General features: G+C 37.5%; 2 protein-coding genes across 2 annotated transcripts; one reads left to right on the forward strand and one right to left on the reverse strand.

Moving 5' to 3' along the window:
* Positions 1 to 2,895: 2,895 nt before the first annotated feature.
* Positions 2,896 to 7,121, forward strand: LOC6589674 (cyclin-dependent kinase 5 activator 1). The gene is made up of 5 exons (XM_002014362.2): positions 2,896 to 2,909; positions 3,057 to 3,898; positions 5,067 to 5,204; positions 5,704 to 5,909; positions 6,793 to 7,121. The coding sequence occupies exons 2-5, from the start codon at positions 3,062 to 3,064 to the stop codon at positions 6,935 to 6,937; spliced, it is 1,326 nt and encodes a 441-aa protein (XP_002014398.1). The 5' UTR covers positions 2,896 to 2,909; positions 3,057 to 3,061; the 3' UTR covers positions 6,938 to 7,121.
* A 3,417-nt stretch (positions 7,122 to 10,538) lies between these two features.
* LOC6589305 (protein daughterless) lies at positions 10,539 to 16,241 on the reverse strand. The gene is made up of 3 exons (XM_026988541.1): positions 16,132 to 16,241; positions 15,918 to 16,024; positions 10,539 to 12,887 (listed from the first exon to the last, which is right to left on the reverse strand). The coding sequence occupies exon 3, from the start codon at positions 12,846 to 12,848 to the stop codon at positions 10,812 to 10,814; it is 2,037 nt and encodes a 678-aa protein (XP_026844342.1). The 5' UTR covers positions 12,849 to 12,887; positions 15,918 to 16,024; positions 16,132 to 16,241; the 3' UTR covers positions 10,539 to 10,811.

Below are 16,241 nucleotides of genomic sequence, written 5' to 3' on the forward strand. Positions count from 1 at the left end.
GAAAACGGAAAAATAAAATAACAGTTAAAACCAGAAAAAACCTTTTGTTGTTTTTGTGGTTAGCAATAATGTTTTGGAATATATCCGGAACCCAGAATTGTTCAGATATTGCTGATCAGATAGTTTTTCGATGAGATGAAATTGCAAAAATTCGGAGGATATTAAATCGATCTGCTCGATTGGTCGAAAGGAACACGGCCATTACCGATAGTGAGCAATTTCTTGGAGAAATATTCAGCAGATTCGTTCAACAATGCATCTATCAGGTTTGCTGTCAGTTGAAGTTTCTTTACATAGCACCACAGATTTGATGATTTGAGGTTCATATCTATATGTATTTATATATATCTATGGGGACGGAATATCACAAAATTATTCGAGTATCGGGTATACAAAGAAAAATTTGTAGTCTGCTCCGCAATCGGAATCTGCACACGAAGCAATAAACAAACGAGGGGGAACGTTGTGAGTTGCTGCGGACACCGCAACTCTAGAGTTATACCCGATACTAAGTCAGTATGGCTCTCCTCCGGCAGACGCCGCTAATATTTAACGACACGACAAAGAGTGCGTGCGAGAGAGACAGAAAATCAGTCTGAGCGTGACGTCGGGCGCTGCGTAGCCACTGCAAATTGATTTGTTCCTTTTGGCTATAAAAATGATCTGATCTGATCCAGATTCAGCAATCTAATAGATATGGTCATTATCTATGATTCTGCCTTTTTAGTTTTCTCAAATCTGCAATATTGTGGATGCAACAGATTTTCGTCCTTTGTGGGGGCGGATGGGGGTGGGGCGAAATTCTGAGATATACGTTTTATAGTGACATCTTAAAGGAGTGTGTGTACCAAATTTGGTTACTCTAGCCTTAATAGTCTCTGAGATTTGTGGTTGCCTCAGATTTTCGTCCTTTGCGGGGGCGGAAGGGGGTGTGGCGAAATTTGGACATGAAACGGTCAAGGTTCGATATCACAGGAGTGTGGATACCAAATTTGGTTGCTCTGGCTTTTATAGGTTCTGAGATCCTTGAACTCATATTTTGCAATTGGCAAAACCGACCATGAAACCTGTGTGTTAGAGTGAGACAGAGCGAGAAAGAGTGAAATTGTTTTCGTGATTCTGGCTATAATAATTATACGATCTGGTTCAGATTTTGCACTCTAGAAGATATAGTCATCTTCTACGATTCTGCGTTTTTAGTTTTCTCGTATCGTCGAAATTGTGGATGCCACAGATTTTCGCCCTTTGTGGGGGCGGAAGTGGGCGGGGCAAAGTTTTGAAATATTTTTGGAGCAGTGACATATTACAGAAGTCTGGATCCAAAACATCGTTGTTCTAGCTCTTATAGTCTTTGAGCATTAGGCGCTGAAGGGGACGGACAGACGGACGGACGGACAGACAGACAGGGCTCAATCGACTCGGCTATTGATGCTGATCAAGAATATATATACTTTATAGGGTCGGAAACGATTCCTTCTGGACGTTACACACATCCACTTTTACCACAAATCTAATATACCCCAATACTCATTTTGAGTATCGGGTATAAGAAGAGGATATAACAAAACCTATCTCGCTATTAGTTCAAGCTTTTTCCAAAAGGCTCTCTAAATGATATTAGTGTTATCAATGTAGAATATTTGAATAACCATTCAGTCATGATTCAATCGTAGTACTCAGTCAAGTTTTCACTATTCTCAATGTACTGAATAGCCGCCCCAGAGTGGCTGTGGTGCATGAATATTTAGGGTAAATTGAATATTGGATAGAATTCGGTCTTTTTATGAGCGGAATGCATAATAATGCATAATTTTAATGCTTGCATCAATCAAACTTAAATTTTAACTTTCAGTTGGATACTAGTTGGAGATACATGGGTTTGCTATTTTATTCTTCAAATCGTTGCTTTAATATATTAGAGGCCAAATATATTGCTCTCTGGTAATCGGTATAGTGGCATGATGTAAAGGGAGGATTTGATCTCAACATGCACTACTATGGAACACCACTTTTCAACATTTTTTATTAAGATATGGTTATTTTCTAGTCAACCAAAATTCTAGCGAAATAAATAAAGATTTTGTCGAGACGAAATTCTGTATTGGAATATTCTTTGAAATAAAGGAGACATTTTACAACATTTACTTCCACGGACGTCGGCACTTCAAACGATGCAACGTACTTCCACAATACCTGTACGAAATAGTATTAGTATATACGTACATAATGCGTTCAGAAGGTAAAACCAGCTTTAAAGCTGACAGATGATGAACGGACAGGCGGAAATGGCTATACCACTTCAGCTGTTGATGCTAATAAAGAAATACATGACAATGCATGCATCATGTGGTCGAAGTTGCAAACCACTAGAAATGTTATAGCAGCAAAACCCTCTGGGACATCAACCAAATTTGGCTATTCCAAATCTTAGGTTATCCAAGATTCAGAATCTTTTTAGAAGTAACAAAAATATTTACAAGTATTTTTTAAATGTACCATTATGTGTTTGAATATCGATATTACATAGTCTTACTGAGCATGCCCTGAAATACAAGGCACAGCATTAACTACCCTACAAGTCTGGCTCGACTCGAGCCTGCGCATAGAAGATATCGATTTTTAAACTTTGCACTGTGTATTTCAGAAGCTTGTGTTGCAAAAAAAAAATTTTTTTTCATTAACAATTGAAGATTGAGTTGTTACAAAATTCATACAAAAATGGTTTATAATAAGAACCTTTAATGCAACTCTAAAAAGGGAAATAAAACTGTCAATAGCGTTGTTAAAATTACTTTAAGCCTAACGTAATTGTGACAGTTTTTTATGACATTTAATTATATAATATATATTTTTAAATATATATAACAATATATATGTGTATACGAGTATATGTGTATACAAATAAAGAGGTAAAAGTTTTGCCTTTTAAGTTCTTCCAAAAATTCCTATACAAAATTTAAGTTGTTTATTGGACTACTTTAATAGAGGTTTAATAATTCCTCTTAGCAATACAGATGAGTTAACTGGTAATATTGATTTATAAATATGTTTTTCAGTCAATATGGGAACTGTGTTGAGTTTTAATCCACGGGATCGCCATCCAATATATTCATCTCAGCCGAATTTTCAATATAACCATTCAAATGATATAAAAAACGAAAATGTTAGTAGTGGATCAATTGATTCACATCTAAACAATTATTCGTATGAGCAATTAAATAATGCTAAAAACCGAGAAAACAAAAAATCGGTCTGCCATCAATTGTCAAAGAATATTATAGGACAACAAGGTACCTATACTGGAGTACATATTAATTTGCAGGCTCACCCCCAGTTGGGCTCACACCACTTACACAATTTGGCCAACTCGTCTAAAGATACTATAACAAATGTTTTGGATGCTCAAAACGAAAACGGAGCCATTAAATCAGAAAAAAGCTCTATTGATAAGAACCTAAAGAAACATTCAATTTTTATTAATGCCCTTTCTTGGAAAAAACTATCAACATCGCATAATAAAAAGAAAATCGACAACAAAAATAAATGTGCAAACCTACCCACAGCGTGCTTTAAGTCACAGTTTTTAGAGTCCACTTTCGCATCATCGTCTGATAAGAATCGAAACATTCAACTTCAATGCAATCGAATAGAAGAGCATAACCAACCGAACCACAATCAACCTCAGGATATTCGAGAAGATTCAGGAACGGTAACAGCCAAATCTCAAAACCCTTCTAAAGTCAAGGACTCTATCAAAGTTAATAACAAAAATTCAATATGTAATCACAATAAGTTGATTCAAAAACAGCCTTTGACGCTAAGCCTGCCACAGCAAATGCAACCATCTTCAATGCAGTTCAAGAACAATAATCAGTTTCCTCGAAAAACTGTAATTCAGGTTAGTAGTTAGTAGTAGAACTATGTATATATACATTTACTTAATTTTATAGCTATACACTTTTATTTCTTGTTTATGCCTAAAATGTCGCAAAGCGCGTATTAGGTTTAAAAAAATTCATAAAATCATATAGTGTTTAAAACACTAAACAAAAGTATTTATAAAAGTATATATATATTAAACTTCTTTGTAAGACCCAGAAAGAAGCGTTTGAGACAAATAACCTATAAATATTCTTAATTAGCATCTATAAACGAGATAATATGGCAATGTCTGTCTGTCTGTCAATCCGTCCGTCTTCTTGAGCGCATAGATCTCAGAGAATATAAAAGCTGGAGCCACCTAATTTTGTATCCAGACTCTTGTAGTATCACACTTTTACAAATGACACCACAAAGGACGAAAATGTTTTTCAGCATCCCCAACTTTGAAGACACGAGAAAATTCTGGTTACAATTCTAAAAAAAAAGCTGATAAATGCAGCTATTAATTGGACCTGAATACTTTGTAGCTTCAGCTTAGCGTCTGGGAAATACTTAGTAAGCGGACAGATCGAGAGAGCGATAGCAAAAGAATGAAAGGCGCGAAAGCACGCAAGATAGAGGCGTATATAGCATATATGTATGTGTACCATATACATACATATATTGACAATATATTAATGGCTAATGTAGGGCTGTGTAACCCATCTGGTACATTAATTAGATGTCGTTTAAGACGGCTATGGTGCAGCCGTTTAATCCACCCTCCCAAACACCATTTTATAAATAAATAAATACCGTAGCCGATAAAGGTCTAATAATTTGTGGGACCAGCAACTGTGAAAACAATAAAGATTATCATTAGACCTTAACAGGTATTTATATGAGGAATTTATATCACACTGATTATGTTTGTGATGTTTTAATATAATATTTGTATAGGTATATTAATTAGGGGACCTTTCCTTATAAGAGACTTAGCCAGATATAAACTATACCTCAAACTTCCCCTAACTAATATGCCTATAAAAATATCATATAGTGTTGCATAGTAATAAAGGGCTAATCAAGCTTTTTTAAAATATAGGCTTAGCCTATTTAAATGTCTAATCGGGTGAAAAGGCACAGAAATAATAGGCACTAATTAATTTGCATTGTAATTGAATAGATGATGAATTTGTTTTCAGGCATCTACTTCAGAATTGCTGAAGTGCTTAGGAATTTTTCTACATTGTCGCTGCCAAAGACTTAGTAACTTCGATGCTGGCGATGCTGTGATGTGGCTAAGAGCAGTTGATCGTAGTTTATTGCTGCAAGGATGGCAGGTAAGATAAGCTGAATGTTACAGAGCCGTTAAGTATATATTTTCTTAGCTAGTATCAACAAATAAATATTTCTACAATGTACATAGATGTCTGTCTGTCTATTGCCATGCAAACTGGTGCATCTTTTTTTGGCAACTAAAATATTAAACTAATATTTAACTCTGACCTCCCAAATTTATTATTAAGATTTATTAAGTACTGTGGAGATACAACCGTTCAAGTATTTTTGATTAACAAATAAAAATATTCGAATCCCAAAAAAAAGTAAGAATTACACTGAGAAAAAATACCGAGCGGTATGGAACGATAAAATACGATTATACGACCATTTTTTCCCGGATTCAGTGTTGCCGTAGAAACGACTTACAACGTTCCCAGTGAGCAGGCATACCTTGAAGTTTTTTAACATTTCCTATCACTAAAACCACGATATTGAATATAATTTCATTGCAACTCCTGCTATTTCAATATAACTAATACTTTTTTATTTTTATTTTAGGATGTCGCATTTATTAACCCGGCAAATGTTGTTTTTGTATACATGCTAGTTCGTGATTTGGTTGATGGAGAGGAATCTAAAGAATCGGATCTACAAGCTTCTGTGCTTACCTGCTTGTATCTATCATACTCATACATGGGAAATGAAATAAGTTATCCTCTTAAGCCGTTTTTGGTTGAAGACTCAAAGGATAAGTTTTGGGACAGGTAAAACTAAACGGATAAATTATTTATATATATATATTAAACTTTGTTTGTCCGGAAACTCATAAACGCACATCCCAAACTTCTAAATCACTCGGTTTCCTTCGGCCATATTAAACGACAATCGTCGAGTGCGTCGGACCTATCATGCGATTTTGCGATTCGCCATGGTTATGGCGCAAAAGAGAGAAATCAAGACCTCTAGCTATATTCTTCAGTTGATTTTAATTGACCTTTATTATTAGAAGTGTATAATATCGTTTCCATTTTTCTGATACTGTTTTGTATTTAGCTACATCTGTCTCTTTCTCTCTTAATTCTAACACCAGTACCAGCCGCTTTATCTCGGTCCCCTCCGCTAGGGGCGCACAAGGGGAAAAGCGATTTGCCCATTATGACTATAATAATGACCCAATGAAAATTGTCGTTATCGGTTTCCTCGTATCTTCAAAATTGTGGATTTTCGTCCTTTGTAAGGCGGTAGAGGGCATGGCAAAGTTTTGGAAAAAACATCACAGGAGTCTAGATACAAAAATTTGGTTGGTGCAGCTCTTATAACCTTTGAGAAATAGGCGTCAGACAAGATGGACAGACGGCCGGACGGATAGACGCACAGACAAACACGTCTATATCGACTATAGGCTGTTGATTCTAATAGGAATATATTTTATTGGGGGGGTTACACATCCACATACAGCTCAAATCTAATATATCCCTAAACTCTTTGAGTACAGGATATACAAATTCATGACAATACAACATAGCTGTCCATTCAGCGACTCAGATAGTCATTTTTCTGGCAACCCCGGCTAGAAACGTCTATATTTTAGCCTAATCTTGTTTTAAAGTAAAGGTTTATAAATACTAAAAACCGTTTTTATTTCAGGTGCCTCGTAATTGTGAACAAATTAAGCGATAAAATGCTAAAAATTAATGCAGAGCCTGGGTTTTTTACGGAAGTGTTCACTGAACTGAAGTCTTGTGGTCAATATCATCCCTCTATAAAAAAATCTTCATGTGGAGGAGCCTGACGGATAAATGGCAGAGAGGATATTGTTAACCTCTCATTATCTGCGCATCGGCAGAGCTTTACGGATGAAATGATGCAAAAATACCGTTAATACTACTAAATATTTTACAAATCATTAGACAATTTCATTATGTCACTTCACAATCGTTTAAATAAAATAATAAAGGATAGTGTTTAAATTAAAATATTTTCAAATTGTTTCATACTTAGTTTATGGGCCTCTAGTGCGGTTCATCAAGTTGTTTTAAAAGAACGAAAATACTTACAATTTTTTAAAGAAATTTTATGTGCAATGATGTTTATATAGTCGTAGTGGAACAGAAAATTTTGTTTTACAAAATGGGACCGTGTTGAATAGAATCTTTTGCCTTTTTTAATTTTCTAATTCCCTTATATTGTCTTATCTTTTTTCAATAAAATAAGAACCATCGAGGGAATGCGTGTAAAGTTTTAACGTCCTCGAGAATTTAGGTATTTAGGCGTCTTCCAGTAATGTCAGCGCCGGGTCGCCCAGGTATGTTTTCCTTGCCCGTGAAATGGCCCGGCAGTTAAAGATGGGATGTTCCATGGTTTCGAGTTCGTCGCACGACTGACATGTAGATCCAGTAGATTAGAGCAGTAGACAGGTCCCATGTGCTGCTATTCTTGGATGCATATATTGCAAAGCTGATTGAGCCCTACTTTATCCGCCCACTCCCATATATCTTCTTGAGTGTACATTTCATTATGGAGCTCAGAGTTAATGCACAAAATCCCGTAATAAATATGCTCATGTCGTCTGCAAAAGCCGTTATTTTTTGGGCCCTGTAACTCTGTGTGCCCCCTTTACCATGGAAGCGTTGCCTACGTTGATTGCACCCGCCTACAAAATCGAAGGTTCTTTAGTCGATCTATTATAGCGTTAGTAGCCATGTTGTTAATTGGTCCGGATATATCAACAAATATTTCTGGTGCATATTTTTGTTGTGAATGGCTCTCTGTAACCCACTAACGAGTGCAGTGCCGTCTCCACCGATATCCCTTTGCTATAAGCTGGATGGTTGCTCGATATCAGTCCATCAACCAGAGCTGAAGACCCTGGGAACCCTCTTGAAAGGAATCCGGTGGCCAGTAATACCTCTTGAGTGCCCGCGGACACCGATATGCCCACCATCGTTCACCAGGAGCTACACCCTTCTGACCTTCCGGTTCATATGAGTAAATGAGCGCTCGACGACGGCTGTCCGCTCCAGGCGCCTGACCGGCTGACATCGCGAACTCCCCGCTGCTGCGCTCGGGGCCACGATGGCCTTTGGCTTGGGCGACCTTTGAGTGCAAGATAATTTAGATTTTTCTCCCAATGTCATAGACCTCAAATTGGATATGTTAGGTGCACAAATGCTAGTTATTTCCTCGACAAATTATTCAAAATTCGTTTCGGTAATTGCTTTTTGGCATAGCTTACCAAGGTTGTCTGATTTGGTGTCTGCACCATCTATATAGCATAGTCAGTGGTCCACCAGTAAAGTAAAATCCTATTATTGTTTGTTACTTGCACTGTACCACACTGTAACCCATATACACACATTTATGTATGTACATATGGTCCCTTACGGCAGCCCCCTATTCAGCCTTTCTCTCGCGTCTTTTTTTTTTGTCGCTCTCGCGCGCATCGGAACACGGGAAATTCGGCCCGCCTGCCCTTGCACCTTGTTTAGCAGCGTTTCAATTGGATTTCTCGGCCAGTACTGGAGGAATGGCAAAGCTCTTCAAAGACAGGAAGCAACTGATCTCTGCGGTTCCACCACCGTTCATAATACGCGAGTCCTTGACTCATTAGCACACCACACAGATCGCATAGTGGGTGGAGCGCTTGGCCCCAGCAATGATTATTGCGTTGCCTCCACACAGAAAGACTGTGAAAGCACTATTAATCACAAGCATTTTGTCCTTTGTCATGCCGAAAGCCATCTCATGCACGGGACCTGCTAATCCAAGCTTCTCAGGAGTCAGCTTCTCACCACCATTGGCAATAACTATCTCAGGATTGCGAAAACTGCATTGGCTCCACCTCTTATAGCTTCATACTAATTTTTAATCTGTCATTTGTGACATTCCCATCACCACCAGAACTGATCTTGTCCAGATCCTTGAGTTCCAGAGACGTGCCGCCATGATCTGCATCCTGATGGCATCTGTTCCTCATCCGATCCGGGCTCTCCTGGTCACGCAATTAATGAAAAGTCGACCATATTCGCCATATTCTAAGTTTTACAGATTGCGGATTTCAACGAATTTAATCTCAGTCTCGGAGAAAATATACCTCGGCCTGCTCAAATTACAATTTTTTATATTTTTTTTATTATGCATTCTCTGTTAAACAATTCGCTTGTGCGATGGGACAGACTTTTGGGCATCGCTTAAGACTGTATTTGTTGGTGAAAATCGGGATATTTCGATATTGTTTATATTGTTCCGATTAAATAATGGGTGGTGGTAATACAAAACAAACAAACAAAAATGTGTTACAAATCGGCCGAGCCGATTCAGGCGTGTTCAAACACAAACATAAAACAATAATATACTAAATAAGATATATGTAAATTTATAGTATGAAAGGTATTGTATACAGCAACAAACCAAGATCGAGTCCCATATGCCGCACACTTTGCAGTATGTCTGCACTCGTATGACACTATTAACCAAAACCCAAGCACCCCACACTCGACTACCCATGATCGTCGTTCGCATGCATACACAGTTCATTTATATCTACAATACTCTGCTACTCGCTCAAGTTTTAGCCGAAGCGACAATTATATTTTTAATTAAAAACTGTTCTGACATACCCTGAAACCTAGCAGTCATTTATCTTCAGATGTTCTATTCTATGCTGATACAGATAATTCAGAAATTCAAAAACCTTTCCTAATGATATATTTGGAATTTTCCTATATTTAAAAAACATTTTGTATGCATTACAAGGAAAATAATAGGGAGAAAATGTTCTCTAAACCTTTTATTCATTGCAAAATTATGTAAATCCTGAAATAGGCTGTCGAACACACCTACGCAAAAATAATTTTGTAATTAAGCCATAAAATACCGACGATGAGCTTCGGATTTGACTATACATATATGAATTCAGAATCGTAGAGCGTCTTCTGAAGTTGAAGCACTCTCGCTGTTACTATGTCTCGACTTCATTCCAGATAATATTACATCGTCATAATTTGCAAATTCCAGTTCCCTATAGTAGAAAACTATATAATTGATAACCATATTACAAATTTTCTTTGAAGCCTTAAGTTACAATACAACAATTATGAGCTAATCTTAACTAACGATTACTTCCATATTTTATTACCCTTACGTTCAAACTTTTTCTTTAATCACAAACACAGTAAAAAATTAATATTGACATATTTATTCCTGTAGCTCTGGGAAATAAAAAGAAATACGCCTATGTGTTTACATTGTAGTTTTCTTTAACTACTTACAGTTAATTATGTCGTTATGTATGCTGTTTTTGTATATAAAAAATATGGCTACGGTAATATCGTACAGATATAAAATTAAAACAAATTATTTAATCAAATTATCTAAGAAACATAAATTATCTTCCCAGGTAAAAAATAATGGAATAGCTATATACAATCATATTAATAAGTAAACCTGGTCATATTGATAATCGTTTAGGCGATGTTTGTTAAAAGTGTTGTACATTTTAAAAGAGTTATGTTGCATGAGACTGCCTTTTTTGAGGACAACGCCAAAATATATTTTTTTAAATCTGATGCTCGAATTCCGAGGTTAATGAGTACTTGGTAGAGTCTTGAATACATTGGGTTTTTATGGAAGATAGGGGCGATTTCAGAGGAGTTTCTAAGTGCATGCTATTGCGGAAGCTGACCGTGTCCGAGTTGTGTTTGTTGTTGCTGCTGTAAATGTGGTGGTAGGACGCTGGTAGCATTGTTAACAGGTAAGGATATGGTCATGGTACTTATAGTCTGTGATGACGGTGGCACAAGCTGCGTAGGTTGGCTGTGATAGCTGCTGCCGGACGCTCCAATCGGTGGCTGCGGTATCATGTGATGCTGGCCACTCAGCTTAGGGCCGTCTTCGGCTTTTTCTTCCTCACGTCGTTTAAGGCATGCTGCCTTGGGATTCAGATTGCGTTCGCGAACCTGTTGCTCCAGGGTCATAATAACTTCAACAGCCATATTAAGAATTCCCAACTTAGTTTGTGGTTTATCTGATTTTAGGTGTGTCATACACATTCGACCCAATTCTTTCAATGCCTCATTGATATCTCGAATGCGAATTCTTTCGCGAGCGTTGTTGGCCTGACGACGTTCTTTTTCTCGAATCGCCTTAACAGCTGGTTCTGCGTCATCATCATCATCCGCCGAGGAGCAGTATCGCCGTGGTCTTTTTGATGATTTTGAACCCTGCGAAAGTTGTTGCAATTGGGTTGCATTTAATGATTCTATAGAGCTTGTTGGTTTTGTATCGGAAACATCTAAGCTAGTCAGGTTCGAGGTGGTGCAGACTGCTGCTATAGTGTTGGTTACTGTATGTTCCTTCCGTTTTTTTGTTTGTTTAGTTGTTGATGTTAATGAATTTCGATCTGTTTTTAAATGCGCCAATCCATCTTCACCAACTGTTTGAACTGATGTTCCAGCAGCTCCCATAGACAGAACTTCATGAACAAGTGTATTGGACGTGTTGGTAACAGAGGAGCTTCCACTTCCTGCGGTGGTGACGTTTAAAAGATGCGAAGGTGAATTGGGAACAAATGAAGACATTGCATCTATATTGTCAATTGATGCCACGTTTGGTATAATTTCGGGCTCACAATGATTGCGCAGTACGTTGAGTGCATCATCTAATCTTTCTTCCATGCGTACTCCTTGAAATACAGAAGCCATTGTATGTAAACTAGTTACAGGAACCATGTCGTTCGCGTAGCTCGAATTTGTGCCACCATTTAACACAGAATGGCCCCACCCTCCTGAAGCAGTAACAGACGGTTCCCCAACGGATTGGGTCAAAGGGGGTGGTGAATTAACGGGCGTAGAAGGATTTGAACCGAAACTACTAATACTTTGATCAGCTACATTAGCTGGTAAATACATTTGTTGCCTCAATGATGTTGCCGAAGAATTACCAGCTCCAGCCACTTTCACATTAACTCCAGAACTAACTCCAGTGAATGTATCTGCACTCTGCACCGCAGGACTGTTTTGCTGACTGTGATGGGAATGGGCATGAGAATGTGAAGTGTGATTGAGCGAATGATGACCATGCGGCCCAGCCGTGGATAACGAACTATGCTGTGCTTGTACTACTTGGCTTTGATTGTGTGCCTGTGGTGAGTTGAATATGGCTGGTGGATGGACAGGAGGTTGTCCGCTGATGCTAGGCAAACTACCGGCACTAGCTCTAAAAGAACTCATCGGCGGAAGAGAAGTTGACACTGGACAATGCATAGCATGACCACTTTCGCTACCCATGTTGATTCCAATACTTGTTCCACTCGACAGCCCGTCCGCATTATGCACTTGTTGGTCCAAAGTATGACAAGTCAATGGGACAGTATTTTGATAAGAGGCTTGTCCCATATAATTATTACCACTGTTCATTTGGGATGGACACCATGCACCGCTACTCGTAACAGCTGAATCAAAATACTGGTCAACCGTTGTCGTATTAGGAAATCGATTGTTGCCTCCATTGGCGTCATGGATAGAGTTAAAGTCACTCGGATACATGCCATTTTCCACTCCAAGGTTTCCGTAAGGTGAGTGATACCCCCCTCCACCTCCACGGTCAGTTCCGGCTGTGCCCGTTGGTTGTTTGTTTGCTATTTTATTGAAACAGTTTTGAAACACTTCATACAAGTGCATTGGCTCGTCATCACTGGTAGCCATATCTGCACCACAATTAAAGACGGAGGTTTGGCAATGGATCTGGAATAGGACAGTTTTCAAGTTATTAATACAAATATTATCTTGTACAGCTTATACATAAATACATATGTGTATTTAATTTTACATTTATTTGTTTATGTACACATATCACTTGCAGATCAATCGTTCATATGTTAGCTTAACGTAACCATTCATTGAAAATTAAAACACAAAAAGTTTTGGGTATAAATTTGTCAGCAGTTGTAAGCTGAAATCCACGGCCAACTTGCAATCCAATGCCACGCGCAGAGCGACGGTCGTTTGAGCAACGTAAAATATTACGCTGGTTGTAAACGTATCCGAACTCAATGGTTGTATTGCAGACTTCAAATTAAAATATTTGAAAAGAAAAGGATTTATCTAGAAATTACGTCGGCATGAAGTCCACACTGATTTCAAAAAGTTTAAACATTAAACATTTCATTGAAATATGTTACTTCAGTTGTATTTAAAGTTGAATATTATTTTCATAGTCTTTGGCAGCAACAACAGCAGCTCGGCATTAAGGTTCACCTAATTTTCGCATCCCAATGGAATATAGTGATCCACGAACCATCTCTTTGACCTATGACTTGTAGTCACAAGTGGAATTTTCCTCGGACCACGGGCATTCAATTTGTAAGCAATATATTAATTTGCTACTACTTGCCGATATTTTAAGATCCGTTTTTTAGCTCTGTAGCCGGCTTTGATGGGTGTTTCTTGCTCTCATAAACTAGTAGTTTTACTAGAAATGGGGATATATCGCGGTCTTCCTTCCACGCGATTCTTGTTGGCAATATATTTTAAAGCATTGCGAATCATTTTATTTGAACAGCCGACAATTTGTCCCACCTTAGCATACGTCTTCTTTAGCTTTTTTCTTCACTACGGTGCTTTCCACGACCCATAACTACTTATATTTTGTTTTTATTATTTTTTTCTTGCTACAATCCGATTAAGGCACCAATTTTGAGTTTTCGGATTTCGAAAAGCTAGATTGCCCGTTTCACCCACTATGCAGCTCCACCCGCTCTGTACAGTTTGACCGTATAACAAAGACACACGGGCACACTGCCCCATGACCGAACGCGCGTCTGTTCATCACGGGCACATCAGAACACGTTAGGCACATCAGCTGATCAGAGCATATAAAAGCAGCGTCGCTAGAATGAATCGAGCCAACCCATCTGGACTTGATTCTGTGAATTTAAGACCAATTAAGAAAAAAACATATTTTTCTCCGTTAATCCTAGCCTTTTTGTTGAACAAAGAGACCTTTCCTATGTCAGCTACCACACCCAGAAAATACATTTTTGGGAACCTCGGCACGGAGAGAATACCCCGCCTTCTAGCTAGCTCTAATGGAATAATTACCAAATTTAATAATTTAACTCTAACTATTGCAAAATACTTAACTGCAAAAGTCAAGTACATTTATGGGGCTTGGCCTTGCATGTCTTTGATAGCTTTGTTAAATCTGGCTCATAGCTTGTTGTTTTAAGTTCCAGCACTCCTACAAAAGTCAACTTCGTCCTGTTATACCGTTGCTTCCAAGTCGCAACCAGACATTGATGTTTCTCTTGTTTTAAGCAGTGTGGTAGGGCCATCGTTATATAAGGGAATGGCTTTAGTTGGCATATCGAGGTGGCAGTTACTTTCAAAATTATATGGGTAAGTAACAAGTTTTTTTTTTCCTGATTGCTAAATATTTTTCAATGCATTATAATATGCAGAATTATTATCTATATAAGCACTGAATCACTGGCAGATCTACTTATTCTATACATCTAATTCTCCTTTCTGGCATAAATAGTCCGCCAGATACTTCTAAAACGAGCCGAACACATTGGACGAGAAATGCCAAAAAGCAATTCTCTTCAAATTCAAGTTCGCTCATTTTTTGCAGAGGCCATGATTTAGGCTTGCGCCTACAGCCTCAAGGATTGGAAAAGCTAATTAGCTGCGGGGCAGAATATGATTGTCAGTAGCATTGGGGGGACATGGATAGCTCTTGATCACTTGAGGCGAAATCAGACTGCCATTGCTGTAATCGACGGAATACATACATCTGTGGCGATAAACAGATAGGTTGAAGTTGTACTGAACTATCTTGGTACAGCTATAACCAGCGAGAACGTCAGTCTTGAACTCCGAGGAAGACCAATGGTACTACAAATGGGATCAAAAATGAATTCAAAAGTAGAGCAATGTGAATCAATAAGAATCACTCCATTAGTTTCTAATCATCAGGTTCTATTTCGCAGAAAATCTTGAATCTATTCAGCAAGAGGACAATGAAAAATACAATTTTTCATGACAAACAGAGGATCAGACAGTCGAAAATTGCAGGAACGACTCGGATTATCAACTTGAACAAGAATAATATAGGTACATATACTTTAGAACCGCCTAATTATAGAACAGGATTTCCCCAGGATATCGTACTAAGCTAATCCGAAGCACGCTGTACGTCACACGGGACAAGCTTTTGATACTCTTTATTGTAGAAAGTATCTAAAAGTATCGGGTTTGAACAGTTTTTTCTAAGTAATAACGAATTAATAAATAATGTAAATTCACGAGTTCCACTTCTTTATAGCAACTGGATTGTTGATATTAATAATGCAATGCTTTTTCTCTGTTGGAAACCTCTAGTTTAAATCACAATACCCTTTGCACGGGTAAATTAATTTAAAAAAATAATTCAAATAATTTCTTGTTTATATTTACATTTATACCTCAACCTGCACATACAGAGTATATGTATATGTACATCACATTCGTATTTACATACATATTTACATTCTATGTGCTAACATACAGTGATATTTCCAAAGGCTCCACCAGGTAGCATTATTGTTTACGAATATACATGTGCACATACATACGTATTTATTTACAAATGTATATTTGATATGTATATGAAAACACGAAAATGGTGGAATGTTTACATACATATGTATACACAAAAATATTTAACTTTTGAAAAAAAAAACACAACCAAAATACTACTACGCTAACATAATAACGTTCATAAAATTTACTCACGCTAATATCCAGTTAATTGAATTTTTATACGTATGTTGGGAATCCCTTTTGTTGCAGCGAGAGTACCGATGTAGAGCCACAGCCTATGTATACGTACATATATATATCTGCATATATAAATACGCGTATATACATATATATATGTACATATAATATATATTAAACTTCGTTAAATATCAGAAAACTTTAAGTTTAGATTTAATAACTAAATTACCTTGTGTAAAACAATTATTTTTCAATTTCAGTCCAGGACAACTACAGGCAATATATGTATGTTCATTATTACATTAAACTTGTAATTAACATTGACGAATTACATAAGAA

Source organism: Drosophila persimilis, unplaced genomic scaffold, assembly GCF_003286085.1.
Source record: "Drosophila persimilis strain 14011-0111.01,24,50 unplaced genomic scaffold, DperRS2 tig00000191-arrow-pilon, whole genome shotgun sequence".
Lineage (NCBI taxonomy): Eukaryota > Metazoa > Arthropoda > Insecta > Diptera > Drosophilidae > Drosophila > Drosophila persimilis.

Excerpts from the sequence above, each read along its gene's own strand:
- LOC6589305 (XM_026988541.1), bottom strand. The coding sequence starts at position 12,848 with ATGGCTACCAGTGATGACGAGCCAATGCACTTGTATGAAGTGTTTCAA.
- LOC6589674 (XM_002014362.2), top strand. The coding sequence starts at position 3,062 with ATGGGAACTGTGTTGAGTTTTAATCCACGGGATCGCCATCCAATATAT. Across the intron at positions 3,899-5,066 it reads CTCGAAAAACTGTAATTCAG|GCATCTACTTCAGAATTGCT; the intron begins GTTAGTAGTTAG and ends ATTTGTTTTCAG. Across the intron at positions 5,910-6,792 it reads AAGGATAAGTTTTGGGACAG|GTGCCTCGTAATTGTGAACA; the intron begins GTAAAACTAAAC and ends TTTTTATTTCAG.